Source organism: Podarcis gaigeae, assembly GCF_964106915.1.
Source record: "Podarcis gaigeae genome assembly, chromosome: 15".
Lineage (NCBI taxonomy): Eukaryota > Metazoa > Chordata > Lepidosauria > Squamata > Lacertidae > Podarcis > Podarcis gaigeae.
In genome coordinates, this window is record NC_139692.1 from 39,075,618 (window position 1) to 39,102,236 (window position 26,619).

Below are 26,619 nucleotides of genomic sequence, written 5' to 3' on the forward strand. Positions count from 1 at the left end.
AGCATTGAATGAAACACAGGTTATCTAAACATCAGATTTTCTAATTTTATTAAAAATTCACAAATTTTTTAATCCAACTTTCCCCCCCTTTCATACAGTGAATGGTCTAATATGCACTGGAGGTCACACAAGCTTAGGTTTATTTGAACAATAAAAGACATATGAGAAATTTAATATATAAAGGAAAAAAAGTAGCAGCTGCTGACTGCATATTTGACCATAAAATTTAAATATTTTGGACTTTTTTTTTCTTTTAAAGACACAAAAATAAAACCTGTGTGGGTCTATATAAGTCATATTAACAATTCCATTAATGTTGAACAGGACTAAACATTAGCAAAGATGTTAAATTTCCCCCCCTCTTAACCTTGTAACACTTTGTTTAAAATGTTTTGCGTTTTTCCCCCGGGCTGTGGGTACAGCACCCCCAAAGAGTATTTTGTGCTATAGAATTGTTTTATTTGGCAACTGTTTGATTTTATAAGTTTTTATTCTTTGCCTGCTGTAAACGCCACCTTTACAAACTAGCACAGTGAAACACAAGCCCTGTAATGTCTTATAACAACTACAGAAAAAAAGGAAAAAGAAAGAAAAATGAACTATTTTGGTTGATTGCTCAAAATACTTTGCTTTTGAACAAGAGGTTCTAAAACAGGAATTTTTTTTAAGTAAAACATTGCGCTCCTGAATTTAACATTCGACGTAAACAGTTGACTGCTTTTTTTCTAGTTTCATAGAGTCTTTTTATTTTTTATTTTTGTTTGTTTAGCTTTTATTTTTCTGAAGGTAGAATACTTTGTCGTTCGTTTCTTTTCAAGTCAGTTTTTTTTTTTTTTTTACTTAGAAGTCTAGCAGAAGACTTCTGGGTTTTGAGGATTATTGGTGTGTGTCGCTCAGAGAAGGTAGAAGAGTTGATTCGGAGGGCTTATATTTAAATATTTGCTATTTTGGCCAATGAAAATAAAATAAACATAAAAGCACCACCCTCCCAAAAATAACAACAAAATTAACTACATTTCATTTGCCCCACCTGACATTTCTGAAGCTTTAAAAGTCTATTGTTGTGGCTCATGTTGAATGTTCGGAGGCAAAATTAAACAAATCAATAATACCAAAAGAATCATCATTTTAAAAAATACTAGAATTCCTTGAAGCTTTTTTTTCTTGTTCTTGTTGACCTTGCCTTTATTCAATATTGGTTTCTTTTCCTATGAGAAAAGTCTCTGAGAATCTTGTTTTTTCCCCCCCTAGAGTTATAGTCTAGTGAATGCGGACACTCACTATTCGCCATCCCATAGTATATGGCAGTATCGAAACAAATCCACTTCGCCAGTGTCTTTTTTCCTTCTTCACTTGGTACAAAAAGAGATTACTTTCTTCATATTTTCCCCCCTTGTCTTTTCTTTTCTCCTGTTCATTCTGTATCATGAAGATTGTCCTCCGGTTTATACCAAAATCTCCCTGGGCTTCGATCTGAAATGAATAATTCAGTTAATCCCCAAAGTTCACCAAAAAAAAAAGCAAAACCCCCAACATATATATCTATATATCTATATGTCTTAGGGCAAGAAAAAAAAAAAGAAAGAAACTATTTGCTCGAACTCGTTTCTATACACCTGGATGTAAGCAAAGGTGGGTGTCGACTGGCCACTTACTTCTCAGCCCCCAGTCTTGGTATTTAAAGCTACCATACAGCAGCCTCGTTCATTTCGGGCGGATGTGATAAGTGGCTGCCATAGTTAGCACCGCCGTTGACAGATATCGAGGAAAACGGAGGACTCGGCCCAAAAACTTCAGCCGACATGGAGTGCAAGGAGCCAGGTAGGTTGGGTTCGGGGCTCGGAGAGTCCCCAGGTGGGTGTGACATGATATCTGTGAAACGCTGAGCTTCGCTGGAAGGGTGGTGTCCAGGTAAGGGGTGGTCCATCCCCCCCAGAGGCGTTCCTGAAGACCCGGATGATGGCACGAAAGGGAGATCCACTGGCGTCTGGGCTTGAGAGGAAGGCGGTCCTTGGGGGAAGAAATCGTAGTTGCTCCCAGGTCCATAGTACTCGCTCTGGTAATCTGGCAGGCGAAGAAAAGATAAAAGGTTGACATACATGCCATGGATATTTCTTTCTTTCTTTGCTGCATCAGGAGGTTTATTAATGTTTTGTTGTGTTTCTGAGCACAATTCAAAGTGTTGGTGCTGACCTTTAAAGCCCTAAACAGCCTTGGTCCTGTATACCTGAAGGAGCGTCTCCACCCCCATTCGTTCAGCCCAGACGCTGAGATCCAGCTCTGAGGGCCTTCTGGCGGTTCCCTCATTGCGAGAAGTGAGGTTACAGGGAACCAGACAGAGGGCCTTCTCGGTAGTGGCACCCGCCCTGTGGAACGCCCTCCCAGCAGATGTGAAGGAAATAAGCAGCTCTTATCTTTAAAAGCATCTGAAGGCAGCCCTGTTTAGGGAAGCTTTTAATATTTAATGCTGTATTGGTTTTAACACTTGATTGGGAGCTGCCCAGAGTGGCTGGGGAAACTTAGCCGGGGTATAAATAAATTATTATTAGTGTTGTTGTTGTTGTTGTTGTTGTTATTTTATCTTTTGCTAGAAGCTGCCCAGAGTGGCTGGGGAAACCCAGCCAGGTGGGCGGGATATAAACAATAAAATTATTGTTATTTTAGATCATAAGAACAGCAGAGGATAGCCTGATCAGCTGTCAATACTGCATAACCAAATTTGATTAGTTCCGTAGGGGTATGTCGCCCTTTTCACTATGTGGTTTGTGGTGGGCTGAGCTTCCCCATGTCTCAATTAGAGAAGGAGAAACATAGGAAAGGCCCATCTAGTCTAGCATCCTGTTCTCACAGGGGCCAGCCAGGTGTTCCAATAGAAAGCCTGCAAGCAGGAGCAGAATGTGGTAATATGGCACTCTGTGCTCCCCTCCTGTAGTTTCCAGTAATTGGTATTCAGAAGCAAATAGCCTAGCCTAGCCTTCTTTTGCACCTCGACCTGGTGCCATTTTCTGCTTTGCCACAGTCAGCAAAATGATTTGGGGAGGCCCTGATGAGGGCCTGAATCCTTCCTGAAAATAGCAACTGTGTGGAATCAGCCTCAGGCCCCACTGCAAGATCATTATATCCCTTACACTGGGGCTAGCCAACATGACACCCTCCTCTCACCTTAAAAATGGGTTAGGGCTTGCCAGTCATCCCAGTGCCTTTGATCTAATTGGCCCAGAACACAAGGAAGGCAGGATCAGGTTTGCTTCTTTCTGACTGATTGGGAAGAACAGCACCAACACATATTGTTTATCTCTGTGAGTGCCCCCCCCCCCTATGCTAGGGTTCCAATCTGCACCAGCCCCCCCCCCCCAAATTGGCAATTGGAGGGGACTCCCACTCACCCCTTGCATTTCAGGACAGAACTATGCAGTTAATTTCATGCTTAGTTTGGTTCTGAGTTTTGAGGTGCTTTTAATGTTTGATGTTTTGTTTTGTTCCTTTATACAGTGGTACCTCGGGTTAAGTACTTAATTCGTTCCGGAGGTCCGTTCTTAACCTGAAGCACCACTTTAGCTAATGGGGCCTCCTTCTGCCGCCGCGCTGCCAGAGCACGATTTCTGTTCTTATCCTGAAGCAAAGTTCTTAACCTGAAGCACAATTTCTGGGTTAGCGGAGTCTGTAATAACCTGAAGCGTATGTAACCTGAAGCATATGTAACCTGAAGTACCACTGTATTTTGTTGGAAGCTGCCCAGAGTGTCTGGGGTCAGATGGGTAGGGTATAAAAACACTTTGTTGTTGTTGTTGTTGCTGCATTAAGCTAGACCCTATGGAGCTGCATGGAGAGATTCATTCCAGATTCTAAAAGCAAGGCTCTTTGTGGATTCAGCTTCACAGGGGACCTTTGCAGAAAGAGCTGTAGCTCAGTGACAGAGGATCTGCTTTGCATAAAGGAAATCCCAGGCTCATCTCCAGGTAGAGCTAGGAAAGGATCCTGCCTGAAACCTGGGGGAATCGCTAACAAGTCAATGTAGATAACACTGAGCTTGGTGGATCAATGGTCTGACTCAGCGTGAAGCAGCTTCTTCTCTTGTGAGGGAGGCAGTTCAGCCTCTTTACCATTTAGGATGATCCTCTTAAGCTACTGCTTATAGGAGGCCAGGAAGCATGATTTGGCTAAAACGTGGGGGGCTAAGGATTTCATAAAGCCTTTATACCCCCTCCCCATGACTTGAGCACTGGTTCTGGTACACTCAAGGGAGATTACAGGCACCTGCTTAATTTTCAGTTACCCTAAAAACAAACCCTAAAACTAAAAGGTGCACCTTTTAGTTGGAAATAAAGGGAAAGGAAGCAGTGCCAAATTAGTCACTAAAAAGTAAGTTTTCTGGCTAATGGGCTGGGATTAGGTTCCCACAAAATTTTTATAAAAATGTAAATATTATCTAAAATTAAACAGCCTAATAACAAGTTTATTTCCTGACGGTTTTGCAGTGAACCTTCCCTGCATACTGGCTGGTTCCAGGCCTGTCAAGAGGTGTAAAATCAAAATTCTAGAACTGGCTTGTGTGTGTGTAGATGCAGCTATGGAGACATGTGAACACGCCCAGGAACCACCCCCTGCGCTTACCCACCTCCGTAAAAGGAGAAGGGCCCGTTGGGGATGAGCTCTCCCGGCTCCAGACGATCTACCAGCGGCCTCATGCGGCGGGGGCTGCGGAAAAACGCGTGCCGTCGGGCCCCCAGCGCGCTCAGTTGCTTCATGCGCCTTTCTTTGGAACGCCGATTCTGGAACCAAACCTGACAGGGAGAAGGAGGAAGAGAAGCCGGAGTTGAGAGGCTGCCTGGGATACCGAGGCGAGGACAAGGGCCCGGGGAACAACGCTAGAGCCACGGGGAAAGAGAAGCCAAGCAGGGTCGCTCCCGTGGTGCGCCTAGGGCGCACGGAGAGACGCCGTTTGGAGAGCTTTTGGAACACTCGCCCAGGGCATTCGCCGAAGGGCCAGGCAGGCAGGCAGGCCAGCAGGGGGTGGGGATGGAGGACGCTAGGCCGACCGTTCAGAGACGCCAAAATACAACCTAAGAACACACACGAAGGTATATCAAACCAGGGAAACCGGATTCTCAAAGCAGCTAAACGGAGGGAGCAGTGCTGGATTAACACATATACCAGGGTTGACAAGCCGGCGGGAAGGGAACCGGATTAGACGCCAGGATTGTTAAAGCAATGCCTCTTTCGGTTGTATCCGACGTCAGTTTCATTCAGAGCAAACCCATTGAATTTAATTGGTACGACTAACTTAGGCTCGTTAATTTCAGTGGGTCTCCTCGGAGTACAATTTAGCTGGAGACAACCACACGCCATTCACCCAATCCGCAATTTGTTAAAGTGAAATGGTGTGCAGAGATCTGGAGTTGAAACTGCTCGATTCTTATTCGCTCATACATGTATCTAATTATAATTTCACTGAAGGTAAATCTCTCTCTCTCTCGCACACACGAACACGAGAGAGAGAGAGAGAGAGAGAGAGAGAGAGAGAGAGAATGAATTTTACTGGAGGTAAAATTATCGGGCTTCAAGATATCCTCTGGCTCAGAAGAAAGAACAGCGCAAATCCGGATTCGGGGAGCGCCGCGGTTTACACACCACCGGAAAGAATCCGCTCTCCACCCCTTGACTGGCTCAGCATACGCAAATACGGATGCTCTCTTTCGCTGACAAGCACACACTCACGGGGACATAGTCCAGATACCAGCCTCCCTGCTTGCACGCATTTTGCAGATAAACACACACACCAGGTCCCCACGTTCACAGAAGGGTGGCAAGTCTTGCATATAGGGACCGAACTCGTGTACGCGCACAACTGTGCACACACTATCCATTTAAAGAACCCCCGCACAGTGTCGTTTACCCCTCCCAGAGCTACAATTCCCAGCACCCTTAACAAACGACAGTTCCCAAGATTCATGTGTGCGTTTGAAATGTACCGTACACCAGTGCAAGACACAACCCCAGTATTCATTGATTCATCGATCAATCAGGCAATTAAAACATTGATAAAGCACTTAAAAATTAAAATACCTTAAGTGGTGTACACGATTAAAGCAGTAAATGAGATCATTGGAACAAAAATACAATAGAAAATATGTAAAACAGTGGTATAAAAGCATATTTTTTAAAAAAATAAAGGGAATTAATACAGAAAAAAGCAGGGTCTGATATTATGGGTCAGTAAAAGCCTGGTGTGTCTTTACAAGAGGTCTGAAGCAAGTGATAGATCTTTGTCCAGCAGTACCCAAAGTTAAAAGGAGGAGGTGGGGGGCTCTGAGAGTACCAGGACCAGGGCTGGATTTCGGTTTGATGAGGCTCTAAGCTACTGAAGGTAATGGGGCCCTTTATATGTCCAGCTGTCCTTTGCCAACAACAAATTGTTGCTGTGTTTTTGTGTTGAATATATGCTATACGGTAATTTATGGACCTAATAGGTATCTAGAGTCATTTGCACATAACAAATAGGAGCCTACACAACACAAAACACTGTTGCTGTATGTACAGTAGGTTTTATTTTATTTGTTTTTTTATCTTATATTTTGGAAATGTACATCCAGGTTTTTTCCCTTTAATTTTTTTGGGGGGCCCCCAAAAGAGTGGGGCACTAAGCCATGGGTAGGCAAACTAAGGCCCGGGGGCCGGATCCAGCCCAATCACCTTCTAAATCTGGCCTGCGGACGGTCTGGGAATCAGCATGTTTTTACATGAGTGGAATGTGTCCTTTTAATTAAAATGCATCTCTGGGTTATTTGTGGGGCCTGCCTGGTGTTTTTACATGAGTAGAATGTGTGCTTTTATTTAAAATGCATCTTGGGGTTATTTGTGGGGCATAGGAATTCGTTCTCCCATCCCCTCCAAAATATAGTCCGGCCCCCCCACAAGGTCTGAGGGACAGTGGACCGCCCCCCTGCTGAAAAAGTTTGCTGACCCCTGCCCTAAGCTATAGCTTGTTTAGCTTATATGTAAATCCGGCACTGACCAGGACCCATTGGTGCTGCGGTCCACCGAAACTGCTGTGGTGGAATGCAAGGAGCTCAAACAGTGGGTGGAGTCAGAGTCACTGAAAGGCGGAGCCAACTGAGTGTAGCTTCACCCTTTTCACCTCCCTGTTGAGTTCTACAAGGGCAACACTGGGATGAAGGAGGAGGAATCTCACCACCAATGCCAAATCCTGGGCTGGTTGCAGGAAAGAAAGCAGGCAGGTGGCAGGGCTGGCTGAAGGCAAGCTGAGCTTGGTGGGGCATGGCCCCATTCGCCCATTAATGGACTAGCCTGCACTGCAGCTGACCCACATTTAGAGGCAATAATGTTTCTGAACATCACTTGCTGGAAGCCACAGGAGAGGACAGTGCTGTTGTGCTTGAATCCTGCTTGCTTGCTGACCACGGGCATCTATCTGGTTGGCCACTGTGGGAACAGGATGTTGGACTAGGTGGGCCATTGGCCTGATCCAGCAGGTCATTCTTATATTTGGGACTTGTTTGGCTCCAGCAGAGTGCTGACCGCATGTGCTTTCAGCCTTGACTTTATTTAATTCCAGATTGCACAAGGAAAGATCTAATTTTCACGTTTGTTTCACATTTCAGAGGCAGGTCCTAGCAGAAAAAGAATCAACACCCCCTGTGTGAATATCTCCTTCAGCCTCGCCTCCCCTTGAGCATACATCTGGAGTAGCCAACATGGAGCCCTGTTGGACTCCAACTCCCATCAGCCACCAGCCAGCATATTTGTGGGGTGGCCTACATGAGCCAAAGCGGACAGTACCATTTCAGGCTGCAGGAAGAGGCTCCAGTTTTGAATTCATTCAGAAATGAATTCCCTACAACTAATAGTTTCACACTGGCCAGAGAGGTTGTGGTAGCTCAGATCATTCCCTGCTGGGCTAGTTTTCTACTTGCAGGTTAGGTTCAATATTGGACAAAGCATTAAAAATATGCCCCCCCCCAATCTGCAGCTTGAAGTAGTGCAATCTACACTGGCCATTGCTGGAAGTTGTAGTATAGCAACATCTGGAGGGTCAATAGCGCCCCACACCAGGTGTAAATTGCAAAATGTACAAACTGATGCTCATTAAATTGTAATCTATATATTAGTGTCATGAGCTGTACAAACACATTGTCTGTATCTAGATACGTTTATAATCTGAGTGGGGGAAGCTAGGCAAACAGTGTTTTGGGTGGGCAGAGATTTGGGAAACAGCATTAAGGAGGAGGGATAATAACCACATTACAGTACCATCCCACCATCCGTTTAAATTTTGCTGTCTATTGGTGATGTGTTTTCCCTGCTGTTTTATTGGGTTTATTTTATAGATTACTGTATGGCTTTTATTGCAATGCATTCTTCTTCTCCCTCTCCCCCCGATTTTATGCCATCCTTTTACGCTTTTAAATTTTGTGAGTCCTTCTGAGTCAAGGGACTAATAAAATGAATTAACAACAACACTAATAATAAGAGTCTGTTCTCCAGGCAGCTCTGCGGGGGGGGGGGGGGTATCTCTCTCTTCTCTCTCTCCCCCACATTCTATCCCTACAACAACCCTGTGAGGTAGGTTAGGCGGAGAGATGTGGACTGATCTAAGGTCACCCATGGCTGAAAGGGGAGTTGATCCTGGGCCTAACCAAGACATGGATAAGCCATGCAAATACACACAGACTTACTTGCAAACATTGCAGTACAGCCCCAGAGCATTGTCCATGCAGAGAAAATGGGCATGTGCACATCTAAGTATGCATGTGTAGACCAGAGGAAGCCACTGCCATGCTCTCTGATTGTGTTGGACTACAACTCCCATCATCCCTGAGCTCTGGCCTTGCTAGCTAGAGATGATGGGAGTTGTAGTTCAACAACATCTGGGGACCCACAGGTTGAGAAAGGCTGTCTTAAGGGATCCTTTGACCTTATCTGTGCTGGTTGGGGCACTTCTATCCGAGAAACTTGCTCTTCTATATAAGGCGGAGGTGGAGATGCCAGGGATTTAATCCGGGATGCAAAGCGGCTGCCTCCTACTGAGCCAGAGCAATACTCCCACCTTGCTCAGTACTGTCTACACTGGCTGGCAGCAGCTCCTCGGGGTTCCAAGTCTTTCCAGGCCCCTCCTGGAGATGGCGGGGATTGAACTTCTGCACGCAAAGTAGATGGATGGTCTAACAACTGAGCTAAGGGTTTTTCCTCTCGTTTTTAAGCTCACCCCAGAACTGCAGGGGCAAAGGCAGGAGGAGAAAAGGCTATCGCTATTTCTCTCTATTTATTGATAGGCTTTCCGCTCACTTGAGCGCCCTCTCGCAACCGCACTTCTGCTACAAAGACGCGCGCCCTTCGGGGAACTTGCTCCCCGGGACTCCCTCTCGGATATACACATCCTAGCAAGCAGGAAAGTCAAGGCAGCGTCCCCCTCCCCACCTTTAACCCCGTCCCCCCGCTCTATCAACCAGAGGTACGCTTCTCTCTCTCTCCCTCCCTCCCTCCAATCCATTCTTGCATAAGACACAGCCCAACATTAAGCAACCCCATAGCTCTTATTTGCCAGCCTTGAACGCTGATCCGATAAGCTCAAGAATTAACAAAAGGCGTTTTGGAGCGGAATCCTTAATAAAGCTAGTCTCTGTCTCTGTCTCTCTCTCTCCCACACACACACACACACACACACACACACACACACACTCCGCTCGTGAGCCCACTCTGCATACTGCACGCCCTTGCTCACCAGCAAGACAACCCCGGTCCCCCCCCACCCCTTCCTAAATCCCCAGAGAGAGCGCTTCTGTTTACTCAAGAAAGCGAGGCTGTTTACTCCAAGGAGGCAGGTTGAGGGCTTGCGAGTCTCGTGGAGAAGCTCTCCAGCTCAGGTCCACGGGGCTGCATTTCCACCTGGTGAGACCGCACGCTCGGCCCCCGGCCCCATGGAACACCCGGAGGCCTTACACCCGAGTAAACGTGTATATGGGCTCTGAGCCCGTAAATATTAAGGATGGGCCCTTAGCTTAATGGGATACACTTCCGAAGAAGTATATGAGAGATATTTGTGTGTGTGTGTGTGTGTGTGTAAGCAAATAGTTTAAATTTATTTTAATATTGGCTTTTTAGAGTGCTGTCACCTGCCTTGGGCCCTTGTGGTGAAGGGCGAGTAAGAAATCCAAACAAGAACAAGAACAAGAACAACAAGAACAACAGGCTATTCGGTATTCAAAGTATAGACGTATATATAGTCTAATGCAATCTGCAAGCAATAAACTGCGAATAATCTTTTTTTCTTTAGCTCCATTTTACAAGGAACACCCTCGTGTGGCGTTGTTGTTGTTCTTGTTGTTGCTGTGATAAATTTATTATTCGTCTTTCACCATGAGGTCTCAGGGCGGCTTACAATTTAAAAACCGGGTATTAAAAACAGTCAAAACACATTATGATTATATACAATACACACATACCTAAATATATAGAATATATAATGAGAGGTATAAATGTATCAAATCATATAGAGAGGTGTATGGATTATACAGAGGGAGAGAGAAAGAAGTTAATTAGTCTTAGCGGTGGCTATTCTCCACCGGATCTTGCTGAATATCTAATATCCTCATCGATAAGTATTGCATTTTAAACCGAGTTTATTATATCACTATGCTCTCTATGCTTTCGGGTTTTTCTTTTGGGGTGTGGCTGCAGCCTTCCGACCTCAGCCTTCTCCTTAGCGCCCCGCTTTTCTTTTCGCAAACCGGGAAGCGAGGGGAAGGAAGGCGAAAGGAGCGCAGCGGAGCCCCGAAGGCGAGAGCGCGAGAGACCGAGGAGGAGGAGAGCGCGTAGAGTCTTTATCCCAGAGACGAAAGTGACCAAGCTCGTCCTCCTTCCCTCCTTCTCTCCCTCGAACAGCCACCTCTAGCTTTGGTCTAATGCTCTTTCTCTGAATTATTCCCCTGCCACTCCCTCGTAAAAACAAAACAAAAACCGCGCTTCTTTTCGTTGACCAAAATCCTCCACTAACCCGCGCGCCGTCGGACTATCCTCCGCGCGCCCAGCCGAGACGGAGACCCGTGGCGGCCTTTCAAGGGAAAAGAAAAGAAAAAAGAAGAGAAGAGAAGAGAAGAGAAGAGAAGAGAAGAGAAGAGAAGAGAAGAGAAGAGAAAAGAAAGCACGCGCACCCCCCCAAACCCCAACCCCAAAGCGAAGTGTTTCCATGTGAAGCGCGTGCTTTGGTTTGGGGGTTGCAAAAGGAACCTCAGTCCGGATTTTCAGTGACTCTCTCCGGAGTAACGGCCGCGCTTACATCTGCAATCCGGTCCACATGAAATGCGAAGCCTGAAATCGATTTCGACGTATTTTTAACGTGAGTGTGTGTTGGGGAGGAAAGGGGACCTCTTTATTTCAACGCGCGTGGACTCGGGGCCTTATTCAGAAAGAAACCACCTTCCTTTCTGAGGTTGACCGTCCTAAGCAGAAAATCCATCTCGAAATAGCCGAGACCCGCCAGGTCTTTAAGGCCACGTTTTGCTCTCCGAGCAGTCCGAGTTCATGCATGTTCATTCGGACGTAAAACCCAACGAGACTTTCTCCGGAATCGGTATGTATAGAGCAGCGCGCCCGCCCGCCCGCCTTGGCCGAGAGCCATAATCAGATTTGACACCTCCAGAATATATACTGCTCTCGCTCGCTCGCTTTTTTTGCTATAATCCCCAGAGCAGGTTAATTACAATTTCTGGATTCAAGGGGGGGGGGGGGGGAGAGAGAGAGAGAGAGAGAGAGAGAGAGAGAGAGAGAGAGATGACTGCAGGGCCTATCAGCTTTCAAATATCCAAATCAAAGCTACCCTTTTATTACGCTTAAAAACAGGCAGTTGGACTAAACGCGGGTCCTGCAATGCAAAACGCCTCCCTGCCTATTATTGTTGTTATTATTAAAATTTGTATACCGCCCTTCATCCGTAGATCTCAGGGCGGCTCACAGTTTTCTCTTATTCAGCACGCTACGGCGCAAAAGAGGTGCAAGGCGATCCTTGGAACAACGCAACCCTGACTACGTCTTCTCAGAAGTAAACCTTTTATAATCCAGTGGGTTTACTCCCAGGCAAGTGGGGTTAGGGGCTGCAGTGTATTAAGAAGAGCGACGTATGTGGGGAAACTGATGAAGTAGGGAGAGCGCGCAATCTTTTGCGGCTTTAAACCGGGATCCTCCAAGGAGATGAGCGCAGTCCCCTCCCACCAGAAAAAAACAACAACACCCCCCTACCAAACGTACACAAGAACTGGAAATCCCTGAAATATTATCTCCAATAAGGTACCGGTACTTCGGATTCAGCAGGGTTTAACCCGAACTACCTTCCAAGCCTCGGTCGTTAAGAGATTTAGAACCGCACTAGAGAGCAAGGAGGGAAAGAGCCCACAAATTATGGTATGGAGGAGTTAATTCCAAATAAATCTATCTCGGTTCCTAAAAACACATTTGGAGGTGGGATCTTCTTCCGGGGAAGTAGATTCCCTTGAAATCAGCGGGGTCCTTAGATCAAGGCAGCCCCCTCGCGAATTAAATGGGGGTTTGCAGGCCAGTGGCGCAACGAACAAAGCGCAAGACTTTAAAGAAGCCCCGCTTGGTTCAGGTGAAGGCAGATTTTAAAGCTAGCGCTGCTTCGGTTGAGGAGGAAGCCCAATCCCATGCCCAGGATCGCCCTGCGCATTTCCTCCCCAGTGGGTAAAGACGCAGGCACCGATTTTATCTGCGCCAAGAGTGGGAGAGCGAAGAAGGAATTGCAGTCTCTGTCTATCAGCCGGACCCAACCGTACTGTTTTTAGACACAGGTCAGCTTTAGGAAGGCGGTACCTGCGTGCAATGTACACAACAACACACATCTTGTACGAAATAGGGCAGCCGGATCAAAGAGCGGAGGTGGCCCGGCTCCCGCACCTTTAATCATCGGACAGAAGAGGGCTTTTCAGCAGGCGTCGCTTACAAAGCGGCAGCGGGAGCTCCTGTACCTTTAATTGCTGTGTAGAAGAGGCGATTTCAGGAGATAGTCGCCCTTCTATGTTCCTATTCAAGGTGCAGGAGCCCGGAGCCGGCCCACCCATTTTGCATTTGGCCAGCATCCCGTGAAGGATTTCTCATAACGTCACATGGTCAATGTATCCAAAGTTAATCCTGGCTCAGGGTTAACCCACTGAACTCCATAGACACGACTCTTACAGCTCCCTTAATTTCAATATTGACTTTAAAACCTAGCTGGATTCCATTCAATGCCTTTTAGGAACTGTTGCTCAAAGTAGGAGGGTTTTTTTGCATTTTAAATTATATTTCATATATCTGCTTTTCAAATGCCACACCCCCCAATTAGAAAAAAAACTTCCCACAAAAATAAATAAATAAAACAGAACAGATGACCCTCCTCCTCTTTTTTTTTTTTTTTTAAATCTATTTGGATTTTCTGCGTCTTGCATGAACCACACACGATTCCGCTCGGTGTTTTTGGCAGCGCTGGGAGATTGTGTAAAACATCTCCTTCCGCATTATTGCACGTTATCATCCATTCTCCACCCACTCCTTTTACTAAACCAGCAACTTGTGTAGCAACCTTGCACACACGAACAACATGGAATCTATCACTTGCAGCCATCGCACCTCAAACGATTGAAACGGGTAGATTTTTTTTAATTGTACAGAGATCAAGCCAGACTTTGCAAGATGCCTTAGTAGTAGGAGCAAATAAAATAAGCTACAATAAAATTATAGATGATCTCTCTCTCTCTCTCTCTCTCTCTCTCTCTCTCTCTCACACACACACACACACACACACACACACTCCAATGATTCTCAAGGCAGGATAATTTTATTCTCCTTGATTCGGTTTCAACGCGATCCCATTCCGGATCAGTTGGTGCTCAGGCACCAGGTCAAATAGCAAGCTGCCTTCAGTACAAGTCAGGCCACTGGCTCATGTAGCTCAATACTGCCTGCACGGACTGGCAGCAGCCTTCCAGAATCGTAGTCCTGCCTAGAGAGGCATTGGACCTGGGACCTTTTGCGCGCAAAGCAGACGCTGAGCCCCCTTCCTCTAAAAAGAAAGCAAGGTTCAAGTCCTCAGCGTTTTGAACTACGGGCTCATCTAGGTCAGGGCTGTCTACACTGACTGGCAGGGGCTCGGCATGATTTCAGACTTTTCCCAGCTCTACCTGGAGAAGCGTTTGATTGAACTTGTGGCTTTCTGCACGCATAGCAGACCATCGGTCCCTCGGCTGCAGCCTCCCCCTTATCCCTCCAGGTCGTGACTGGATTAAGGGACTACAGGCCCGAATGATTCACATAATGAAGGAGCCGCGCAATCCACATCTGGATCTGCAGCCGAGTTAAGCCGGAAATGCCCTCAAACCAATGCGGAGCTGGGACAGCAGCGAAAATGGAATCCTCTCGGGGCAGAGAACTGTCTCTCTGGGTTTTTTTTTTTTTTTTTTTTGCTTACTGTGAAAGTTCCACAGAGCCTAATAATCCAATTAGCAGTGCAAACCTAGACATGTTTACTCAGAAGCAAGTCCGAATGTGTTCCCTGGGATTTACCTCTCAGTCTCCCGGAGAACTAGGTTAATAGGTGAGTAATAATGGTAAATAAAACAAGAACGTTTTCCGAGTTGCAGCCCAGTTTAAGATTGTGAGCTCTATCCATTCAAAGTACATCACCCCTCTATCTCCCCAAGAATCCTGGGAACTGTCGTTTGTTAAGGGTGCTGGAAATTGTAGAACTGTGAGCTACAGTTCCCAGGATTCTTGGTGACGGGAGAGACAAATTAAACTAGCGACCACAATATCAAGCCAGCTTTTGCTGCTTCCTAAACTTTCTAAGCGCCACCCTGACTAAGCACTTTGGAGAACTCAAGGGCTTGCAAAATCCGTATTTTTCAGAAACGCACGAAGGCTGGTGTTTTATTCTTTGAATCATCCGTAAACTTTCCACGGCTGATTTTGAGGAAGAAAACAACAACTTTGCATGTCTACTCAAGAGTAAGCTCCTCTGAGCTCAACGGAACAACTTCTTAGGCAAGCAAGGGATATGCAACCTAAATATAATTATTGCTCTACCAGCCCGGGTATGAATTTTTTGGATTTTCTCTCTCACACGCCAAACTCCTCGATCTTAAAACACATTTTTTTCTTCGCTTCAAAAGTCAGTCTCTGTTCAATGATTTTATTCCCGGACTCCTTGAATTCAGGAGTAAGCGGACCTCTAGATTTTCATCCAAAGGCACACACCTCTTAAAAATGTGGAGGTAGTCAGCAGCCAGCTAATGGTCACGATCCCAGCAACGCAATTTGCTTTGAAGATTTGTATAGCTCGTTTAACATAGCGCGATCCTATGCACGTCTGCTCAGAAGGAACTCCCATTGACCTTCGTAAGACTGACTCCCACTGGAACCTTAATTGGGCTGTATAGTTTGTTCACACACACACACACACACACACACACACACACACACACACACACACACAAATTTAGGTCAATTAAAGGGAAATCTAATTAAGACTAAAAAATATTTCCGCCTCATCAATTAATTTACACTGCCAACCGCCCTGTGATCCTTGGATGAAGGGCGGCATATAAATTTTAATCAATAATAAACAAAATAAAACTGTATCCTTCTTTTCCTCCAAGGAGCTCAAGGTAAAACGTATGCTGCCCCCTTTTTATCCTGACAGCAACTCTGCAAGGATTAAATTGCCTTAACTCTGGCTGGATCGGGGCCCATCATCTGTTTATATATTGTAGCAGTACATCTAAGCACTGCAATGTTGTCACAGAATCCCTTAAGAACAATATTGTAATCAGTAAGAGCTGCTTCTAATATTGAATTTCGTGGGAGTCAATGGGTCTACTCTGTGTAGGGCTAAAGTAGGCGATCACCTTGTGTTTCCCATTCCCAGACAGAAATCTATAGAGAAGATCGCCTTTAATCGGTTCGAAATAAATAAAGATGTAGTAAATTTTCCAACCAAAATCTCTACTCCACCCGCCCCCCAAACAAAAGCCTCTGGGTCTCATATCCTAAATCCAAAGACAGAAATATTCTCAATTGTCTCAACAGATCCGTTCAACCTAAGAGGAAAGGCTCTCTGTGTGCGCCCGGGATAAATATGTCTTTCGATGAATAAACAAGAATTCTGAGCTTAATCAGGGTCTGTTTTCAGTAAGCAAATAGAGCCTCTGAGCGTAGACAGAGCGCCCTTCCAGCGCCCATCCAAGCTCAGCTTGGCAAGCGCGCTGCCGTATCCTACTTGGAAGTAAGCAAATCCCTTCCAACCTCTGATGAGGCTAGGATTGCAACTTTACCATCCGAGCCTCCGCCTGTTTTACTCGGGAGTAAACCGCTTCAGTGGGCTGAAATCACGGCTCACAAAGTCGCACAGCAGGAAAGCCGTAGGATTGGCACTGGGGGCATTGAGACCCGGGACGATTTTTCAAAGGTCTAACCGGTGGGCTTGGGTCTTTCAGAATGCGTAACGAGGCATTTATCCATTTCAAAGTGTTTTTAAAAGCGCGCTCCTTTTAAAATATCAGGGACCTGATATTGAATGCGGCGGGTGAAGAGAATGAGGGAATTACCGGTAATTCAGAGAGCCCCCGAACCTATTTGGTGCTCAGCTTTGCCTTAAAACCTCCGTCCACGCAAGCAATTTAGCCTCATCTCCCAACTCCGGATTTACAAACCTTCTAACAACTCCTGCGCACCAGGCATTTGAAAAAAAGAAGAAAAAGGTTGGGCAGAGATCAAAATAATTTTAAAAAATAAATTTGAAAATTGTGCTTTTAAAGAATAGAATTGAAATTTTACATTTGTTTAAAAATGTATTTGCTTTTTTTTTTTTAAAAAAAGTATCCTGCTTAAGAAAAGCCATTAAGAAAACAAGGTAGGGGCGTGTACCATGTCTTTTCATAATGCTCCTCAAATGTTCCCCTCTTTTAATGACGAAAACACTGATTGTGTCTATTTCATTTATCCCTTTGCTTTCCAGTCTACAAGTTCAAGGAAGAAGCCTTGATGTGGCTATTTCTTCTATGGCTGTATTCTACTCAAGAGTAGACCTATTGAAATTAATGGACCTAAAGGAGTTCTGTCCATTAATTTCAAATAGTTACTCTATTATTAACAAGGGTATGTGTGTGTTTGGAGATGGTGGGTCATATCCAATCTAAAAAACTCAATCCCCCCCACCAATGATTTGAATTCACAATTTCTCCCCACCTTCTCTGCCCCCCACTCCAATTGGAACCTTCCAAGGACGCTGATTGGCTGAGGGGTGTCTAGTAATCTGAAGTTCATATAAAAGAGAGAGAGGTGTAAACAAGGCAGGGAGGTATTGACCCAAAGGGATAAGGATAGCCCAGCAGCAGCAGAAAAAATTATAAATTCAGGGTAGGAAGGTGAAGAAACTAAGAAATTTTTAGCCAAAATAAAAATAAGCAGCTCAGGAGCTCTTTTAAAAGGTCGCAAAATATATTATGTAAGTCACGCAATACATTTAAATAACATGGTTCCCCCTCCCCACTTAAAATCCTGGGAGTGGTACAGAGAATTCTTAACAAACTACAGTTCCCAGGATCCCTTGGGGGAGCTATGTGCTACAAATGTACCGGTATGTTGAATATGCTTTAAATGTATTGTGTGGATGAGCATTTTACCTGTCTTATGAATCTTTTCCATGCATCTACCATGCATCTTTTTGAATTATGGTGCTGGAGGAGACTCTTGAGAGTCCCATGGACTGCAAGAAGATCCAACCTATCCATTCTTAAGGAAATCAGCCCTGAGTGCTCACTGGAAGGACAGATCGTGAAGCTGAGGCTCCAGTACTTTGGCCACCTCATGAGAAGAGAAGACTCCCTGGAAAAGACCCTGATGTTGGGAAAGATGGAGGACACAAGGAGAAGAGGACGACAGAGGACGAGATGGTTGGACAGTGTTCTCGAAGCTGCCAGCATGAGTCTGACCAAACTGCGGGAGGCAGTGGAAGACAGGAGTGCCTGGCGTGCTCTGGTCCATGGGGCCACGAAGAGTCGGACACGACTAAACAACTAAACAACAACAACCACCATGCATCTGGGGTTAGGCTGGATGACCCCTGGGTTCCCTCCCAACAATTCTATGATTCTATGATACTCCAGTGGAGTACATAGCTAATTGTGACGGCAGTGTGCACATGCATACAGTACTGAGGAAGAGGGACATAACGGTCTGGCTCTGGACAGGGCAGCTTCCTTACATGTGACACAAAGCGTATATAATCACAACAGGTTCCTCATCCCCCCACCCCCAAATAAATGCTCTATTATTACAAAATTAGACGCAGGGATTTGACTAAGGTACACATGAGCAGCTCAAATTGCAGCGAGGATGGTTCTCTCGGTGCATGTCAAGTCACAATTTAAGCTTGCTGCACACCTCAGAGTAGGGCAGAGATCCAATGCGCATTACCTGTGGTGTTTCCCCACACTTTCAACCCCCCTTCCCCCAATTCCTATTCAATGAACCTGCCTTCTGAGCATGTGCAATGGCTGTCTGAAATGTACACACCTCAGCTTAACGGCAGCTTTCATTTCCAAAGCCGATGGAAAGGGGTTTGAGGGGAAACACAGGACCAAATGACAGTACTTCTCAAGAAACTACAGGGTATCTGTGGGTTGCGGTGAATGTGAGGAAAATAAATATAAGAAGCGTTTGCTGAATCAGGCCAGTGGCCCATCTAGTCCAGCGTTCTGCCCTCACAGATAAGCAGGATCTGAGCACTGCAGCCCTCGCCCTTGCTAAGGCCTCAGCAACTAGTATACAGAAGCATTAGGTTAAGGGGTGATATGATAGCCATGTTCAAATATATAAAAGGATGTCACATAGAGGAGGGAGAAAGGTTGTTTTCTGCTGCTCCAGAGAAGCGGACACGGAGCAATGGTTCCAAACTACAAGAAAGAAGAGTCCACCTAAACATTAGGAAGAACTTCCTGACAGTAAGAGCTGTTCGACAGTGGAATTGGCTGCCAAGGAGCGTGGTGGAGTCTCCTTCTTTGGAGGTCTTTAAGCAGAGGCTTGACAACCGTATGTTAGGAGTGCTCTGATGGTGTTTCCTGCTTGGCAGGGGGTTGGACTCGATGGCCCTTGTGGTCTCTTCCAGCTCTATGATTCTATGATTCTATGATTACTGCCTTCAGCTAGGGAGGCATCAAGTAGCCATTGGTAGCCCTCTCCTCCATGAATTTGTCCAATCCTCTTTAAAGTAATCCAAGCTGGTGGTCATCACTGCTTCCTGCAGGGAGGAGTTCCACAGTTAACTGCCTGCTACGTTTATTTTATCTTCCCTGACCCTTCCGACATTCCACTTCTGTGAACGTCCCAAGTTCCAGTGTTGGGCGAGAGGGAGAAAACTTTCCTCTATCCACTTTCTCCAAACCATGCATCATTTTTGTAAACTTCTACAACGCCTTTTCTCTCAAAACTAAAACTTCCTGAATGCTGCAACCTTTCTTCGGGGAGGGGGGTTTACTCCATCTCCTTGATAATTTTGGTTGCCCTTTTTCTGAACTTTCCCCAACTCTACAATACCCTTTTTGAGGAGAGGCACAACCAGAACCGTACACAGTATTCCAAACCTGGCCGCACCATAGAGTTGTATAATGATATTACAATGCCAAAAGTTTAGTTTTTCTCCCTTTGCCTGCATCACTTTGCACCCCTCCCTCTTTCTCCCTCTCCATCTGCACAGAGAAGCATCATGCTGCCCTGCCCCCAATCACAGCCAAACCAAATTGCCTGGGTGGAGGGGTAAGTAGCAAGCAAAAGGCAAAAGTTATGGCATAGCTGTGCTGTGCTAGCCTTCTTCAAGCAGGGAGATTCGTGCGTGAGAATTTTGAAAATATGACCCTGCAGTCTTCAAGTGGAACAGTCCACTGGGTGGGGCCAGAGGTGAAAATGAGTGGAGCAACAGACTTGGCATAACGTGGTGCAAACATGGGCATAGCCAGGATGTTTTTTGGGGGGCAGAGACGCAAGGCACCCACCTGTCATCATCCTCTGGTTCTCAACCTGTGGGTCCACAGATGTTGTTGGACTACAACTCCCATCATCCCTGAGCTCTGGCTAGCTAGGGGTGATGGGAGTTGTAGTTCAACAACATCTGGGGACCCACAGGTTGAGAAAGGCTGGTAGCAGAATCGGAATGCAATGTCTCAGCAAAACAGTCGTTTTAAATTACTTCCTTTTGACCTCCAAGTATTCAGAAAAATCGGTCAAAATCTTTCTACTTTTAGTTCAGTATTTTTATTCATTTATTGGATTGTTGGGGGGAGGCGGCCGCTCCCCCCTGCTCCCCCCTGCTATGCCCATGCATTCAAAAGTCAGAGGGGTTCACACCTCCATGTCCTGCTCTCTACCCCTCATCCGAGCAAAGAAGAGGCAGGGTCCGGGTTCAAAGGAGCGTTCCATCCCAGAAGGAGGGTGCAAAGCAGAGCCAGTGAAGGGTGTGATGAGGGAGGGTGTGGGGAGGTTCCTGAGGGCCTGATAGAGAGGCCTGTGGGGCCACATTCAGTCCCTGAGCCTGAGGTTCCCCACCCAGGTGTAGCCCAAGCTCTGAGCTCCATCATCATTTTATCCTAGTATATATACACATTCCAGTCTTCAGGCATTGCTTATGTGAAAACAGAAAAAGCTGCCTTCCAGTGGCGTAGCGTGGGGGGGTGCAGGGGGGGCCAGCCGCACCGGGCGCAACATCTGGGGGTTAGGGTTAGGGGGCGCAAATCCATGGGTTAGGGGGCGCAAATCCATGGGTTAGGGGGCGCAAATTACTTGCCTTGCCCCGGGTGCTGACAACCCACGCTATGCCACTGCTGCCTTATACTGGCTCAGGCAGATGATGATGATGATGATGATAATAATAGTAGTAATAATATAATTATTATAATATATAATAATATATTTTTACCCCGCCCATCTGGCGGGGTTTCCCCAGCCACTCTGGGCGGCTTCCAGTAAAGGATTAAAAGAACATTAAAACATCAATCGTTAACAACTTCCCTGAACAGGGCTGCCTTCAGATGTCTTCTAAATGTCAGGTAGTTGTTTATTTCCTTGACCTCTGATGGGAGGGCGTTCCACAGGGCAGGTGCCACTACTGAGAAGGCCCTCTGCCTGGTTCCCTGTAGCTTCACTTCTCGCAATGAGGGAACTGCCAGAAGGCCACCGGCACTGGACCTCAGTGTCCAGGCAGAATGATGAGGATGGAGACACTCCTTCAGGTATACTGGGCCAAGGCCATTTAGGGCTTTAAAGGTCAGCACCAACACTTTGAATTGTGCTCGGAAACGTACTGGGAGCCAATGTGTTATGTGGTCTCGGCGGCCACTCCCAGTCATAGCTGTCAACGTTTCCCTTTTTTAAAGGGAAATTCCCTTATTCCGAATAGGATTCCTCGCAAGCTTAGTACTGCCTGCTCTGGCTGGCAGCAGCTCTCCAGAGTTCCAGAAGGAGGTCTCTCCCTGTTCTGCATGTAGATGCCAAAGAATTAACTGGGGACCTGTGCCCTGTGCCACTGAAATACAGTTGTCAGCACTCGCCTAACGGCTTTGCCCATGCTCCTGTCCTGCCCCAGTCGGAGTGGAGGTGCAGTCAACTGGCTTGTGGAATAGGAGGTTTTCAGGAGGACCAAAAGTCTTCAGGATTTGTTTAAAATTAGGGGACACGCCAAGACAGCCCCAGTGAAGACTGAGCATGCTCAGTGGCTGCGGAGTGCTGATTGACTGTTGTTGGGAGATTGGGAAATGCTTGTGGAGGGGAACGGAATGGCAGTGACTGGGATAGTGAGCAGGAGCTCAACATTTTGTTGCAGCCCCCCCTGTTCATTTTACTGGCATGCATTTCTTAAAAAATAAATGTATCCAGGGAATTCACAAATACATTTTAACCCTATTTATTTCTGCAGGGGTCAAAGCACAAGCAATCAGATTGTGCCCACATTGTTTTCATAAAAAACACATGCTCACATTATGTTGTGTTTTACACACACACACACACACACACACACATACACACACACCACAGCACTCTCACATGCACCAAGAGAGTTTATATTTTAACTGATTTTACTATCACATGTTTATATTGTTGTAATCTGCCCTGGGATCTTACAGTAAATGATAGATAAGAAATCTAAATAATATTAATAAAATAATAATAAATAATAATAATAATAATAATAATAATAATAATAATAATAATAATGTATTATTTTATTGTTGTTAGCCGCCCTGAGCCCAACTTCGGCTGGGGAGGGTGGGATATAAATACAAAATTATTATTATTATTAACTTGCATTCTTTCATGTTCAATCACATCTAAGATTGTCAATTTTTCATTTCAGGCAGGGCTCCTGTGTAAAATAAGTAACAATAATATACACACAGAGAGAGGTATGAATTCAATAGGTGCAGCCTTCCATTTAATGTGAGAGGCAGTGTGGTGTAGTGGTTAGAGCACCAGACTTGGGAAACCAGGATTCAAATCCCCACTCAGCCATGAAGCTCACTGGGTGACTTTGGACCAGTTGTTGTGGGGATTAAATGAGGGGGAGAACTATATAGACCACCTTGAGCTCCTTGGAGAAAATGGTGGGATATAAATGCAATAAATGCAGGAAACAAAGAAACAAATTAAAAGCAGCACTGCCTCCAGGGATAACAAGAGGCCTAGGATACCCAAGAGAGCACTGCGTTGTCACCCTTCCCCAAAACAGATCTCCCTGTGAACGCTGGCCAAGCTGATGTTAATAGCATAGCTGTGTTTTCAGAAGAGACATTACAGTCATGCCTCTTGTTATGTTTGCTTCAGGTTGTGCATTTTCAAGTTGCGTCCCGTGGGGACCCAGAAGTACCGAAAAGGATTACTTCCAGGTTTTGCCACTCACGCTTGTGCAGATGCACAAAATGACGTCACACGCATGCGCAGAAGTGGTGAATCGCGACCCGCGCAGACGTGGGTTGCGTTCTGCTCATGTTGCAAATGGGGCTCCGGAACGGATCCCGTTCACAACCAGAGGTACCACTGTATAGGCATCTCTTCACTAGAAAGGAGTGAAGTTGTTCTGAGACTGAATCAGTTTATTAATTCCAGCAGGAGGACATCATCTTGTCCAGGCTTCCTCAACCTTGGCCCTCCAGATGTTTTGAGACTACAATCCCCATTTTTACTTCTTGTTAGCCGCTCTGAGCCTGGCTTTGGCCGGGGAGGGCGGGATATAAATAAATAAATCATCACCATCCCTGACCACTGTTCATGCTAGCTAGGGATCATGGGAGTTGTAGGCCAAAAACATCGGGAGGGCCAAGGTTGAGGAAGCGTGATCTTGTCCATTCAGTGCCGGCTTGGCCTTTGAGGAAAGGGCATGGGGAATGACACCTGAGAAACTAGCTTATGCATTATTGCCTTACCTGCTGCAAGGTAGACATGTTATCTATTTAGCTCCCCTCGATTTTGCTTGTCCTCTAGAGGAAGCTCAGAAGCCTTGCCCGAGGGGCTGATCAGCTCCACATCTACTTCACTTCAACCGCCTTATATTCTCGGAAGCTTCCAAAGGTGAGGTAGTAGCGAACGCTTCTGTGTCTCTCTCATTCTTCTGACACCTCCCTGGTCCTTCTACCCACCCTCACCCCTAGTTACTACAGCAACCTCAAGGTTGTTTCCCACCACCACCAGCCATACCCACCTGCCCCACACCAGATTTCGGATGTGACATCAGCTGCAAGGCTGAAAAGACCTGACTGGGTTTGGCTGCACAGTGCTGTGCTGCTAATGGGGCTGGTGTGCTATGGGCACCAATCAGCTGCTTAGCACTGAGAGTGCGCAAAGGAGCTCCTCTCAGCATCAATCAGTTGACAGGTGCTGAGAGGAAGCCTCTGAAGTCATCAGCTGAATTTACAATTACAGGAGGTGACTGAGGGGTGGACAACTCCTTAACTCTATACTATAGCAAGCAGGGACTTATCAGGCATTCACAGTTAAAGATATGAGAGCCTGAGGCTCTACCGCTTCCTGACTCTCAGTTGGGACCCAATACAGGTTGGTGCTCCTATGAGTGATTATTGATTCCCACCTGATACATGGTAAGGCAGTGGATCCACTCAGTTCAGTATTGTCTACTACATGAATCCCATCCAGAGAGTGAAATTTACCCAATTATTTCACACCACAATGGCACTGGTGCTCATCTTTTGCTCCAGAAAACGGAAGTGGAGTGATAATAAAGACCTTTAAAGCCCTAAACCAGGCATGGCCAAACTTGGCCCTCCAGCTGTTTTGGGACTACAATTCCCACCATCCCTGACCACTGGTTCTGTTCATGTTGTTCGGATGCCTGATTATAGTCTTCCAAAGCAACTACTCTCTTCCAGACTTAAAAATGGAAAGCGGAAGGCTGGTGGTCAACAAAGGAGGTTTAACAATTCTCTCAAGGCAAATCTAAAAAAATATAGTATAAACATCGACAATTGGGAAACACTGGCCTGTGAGCACTCCAGTTGGAGAAAGGTGTCATGGGCTTTGAAGAAGCAGGAACTCAGGGCGAAAAGAAGAAACAAGCTAAGAGGAAGGCAGGCTTGGCAAACCCTCACTGTGATCAACTCCCGCCTGGAAACCAATGTCCCCACTGTGGAAGGACGCGTGGATCCAGAACTGGCCTCCATGGTCACCTACGGACTCACTGTTAAATGTTCATGGAAGACAATCTTACTTGGATACGAGTGATCACCAAAGAAGAATAAGAATAAGGTGTGTTTGCGCACAGGATTCCTGCATTGCGAGGGATTCCATGACCCTTTGGGTCCCTTCCAACTCTACAATTCTTTGTTTCTGTGACCCCGTGGCCTGCATTTCTTGGTTCCCAACCTCCTGGGAGCCAAAAGTCAATGATGGGTGAGGCCAAAGGCAGGTGGAGCAAAACCAAGCAATATTCTAACCAGTGTCAAAAGTTTTCACACACACACAAACACACACAGACTTCTGAGGCAATGAAGAAAGGTTATCACTGTTCACATCTCACCAGGCTATTATAGCCCAGGAGCAGAGATGGAGTCCTGAGGGCCAGTTGGGGAGGCCTTGAAGGCCTCATTCCACATCCCTGGCCTCCACCGTTCCGGGACACCCATCCCCTCCCCACTGCCCCACGCTAGGATTTTCCTCCATTGTGCCTTGTCCCACCCATCAAACACCTGTACCTGGATGACTCTCATGTTGAGGCCGGTCTCCTGCGCCAGCTGTTCGCGGATATGCCGGGTGGGCTTAGGGGTGGCAGCAAAAGCCGCTTTGAGGGTCTCCAGTTGCTTGGCCTTGATGGTGGTGCGGGGCCCTCTCCGCTTGGCCCCCAGGTTTTGGTCGTCGTTCTCGTTGCTGCCCACCTCCTTGTCCGACACATTGGCGCTCTCCGAGTCCTTGGCATCGTCTTGGCAGGGGTCTTGGGAGTCCGGCGAGAGGCTGGGGTCGCTGCCGGTGGTGGCTGCAGTGGTAGGGAGAAGCACACACACAAAGACACATGTCCTTAGATGTCCGCCTTTTCTCAGATGCGCATCCAACTGCAACCATCTCATCTCAATCATAACTGAATAGGGGAGCTGATCATATAGGATGGTTTGCTTGCTAAATAAGCAACGTGAAAGAAGGCACCAAGGGATGCAGGTGGCGCTGTGGTCTAAACCACAAAGCCTAGGGCTTGCCGATCAGAAGGTCAGCGGTTCAAATCCCGTTGCTTGGTCCCTGCTCCTGCCAACCTAGCAGTTTGAAAGCACGGCAAAGTGCAAGTAGATAAATAGGTACCACTCCGGCGGGAAGGTAAACGGCGTTTCTGTGCGCTGCTCTGTTTCACCAGAAGTGACTTAGTCATGCTGGCCACATGACCTGGAAGCTGTATGTCGGCTCTCTCGGCCAATAAAGTGAGATGAGCTGCGCAACCCCAGAGTCGGCCACAACTGGACCTAACAGTCAGGGGTATCTTTACCTTTAAGAAAGCACCATAAATGCAGGTGTTGCTCAATATGTCCTGGATGCCATGACCTCCCCACCTCCCCACCTTAAAACACTTCCCCACACTGTGAATTTGGCTCCCCCCTTTAAAGCTATTTAAGGCAGAGGCCGTCACCAGTGCATCTTGTGTCAGTGAGTTCCACAGGTAAATGATGCACTGCACAAAGGAAGCCTTCCTTTTGCTCGTCCTGAGTCTCTGGCTAAGCAGATTAATTGCAAGACCCCAGGTTCTAATAATGTGGGAGAAAATGAAAAAATGTCCCACTTGTTTGTTTCTTTAGATGTATGCATAGTGATACAAATTATGACAAGCTCCCACAGCAGGATGAATTGCTTTATGCCATATTTTATTATTTCCCCATTCATTTGCCAGATATTTTCTGTGCTGTTTCCAAAGGCTTTTTAGCAGTTTTTATTACATTGCGTGTATTGCCTTGAGACACAGAGGTGGGAGGCAACAGAACAAACAAACAAACAAACAAACAAACAAACAAATAATGTTGCATTTATAGCCACTCTTCAGCCATGAAGGCCCTCAGAGCAGCTTACGAAAACCAGCAC

The 26,619-nt window shown here is 46.3% G+C and overlaps 1 protein-coding gene across 1 annotated transcript in view; it reads right to left on the reverse strand.

Moving 5' to 3' along the window:
- Positions 1–20: 20 nt before the first annotated feature.
- The window catches only part of LHX1 (LIM homeobox 1), a 51,017-nt gene continuing 24,418 nt past the window's right edge, over positions 21–26,619 (reverse strand). Inside the window, exons 3-6 of the mRNA XM_083714717.1 lie at positions 25,257–25,534; positions 4,619–4,784; positions 1,656–2,064; positions 21–1,473 (exon numbers count right to left, since the gene is read on the reverse strand). Coding sequence (XP_083570843.1) covers positions 1,685–2,064; positions 4,619–4,784; positions 25,257–25,534 — 824 coding nt within the window. The 3' untranslated portion in view covers positions 21–1,473; positions 1,656–1,684. The remainder of the gene's footprint in view (positions 1,474–1,655; positions 2,065–4,618; positions 4,785–25,256; positions 25,535–26,619) is intronic.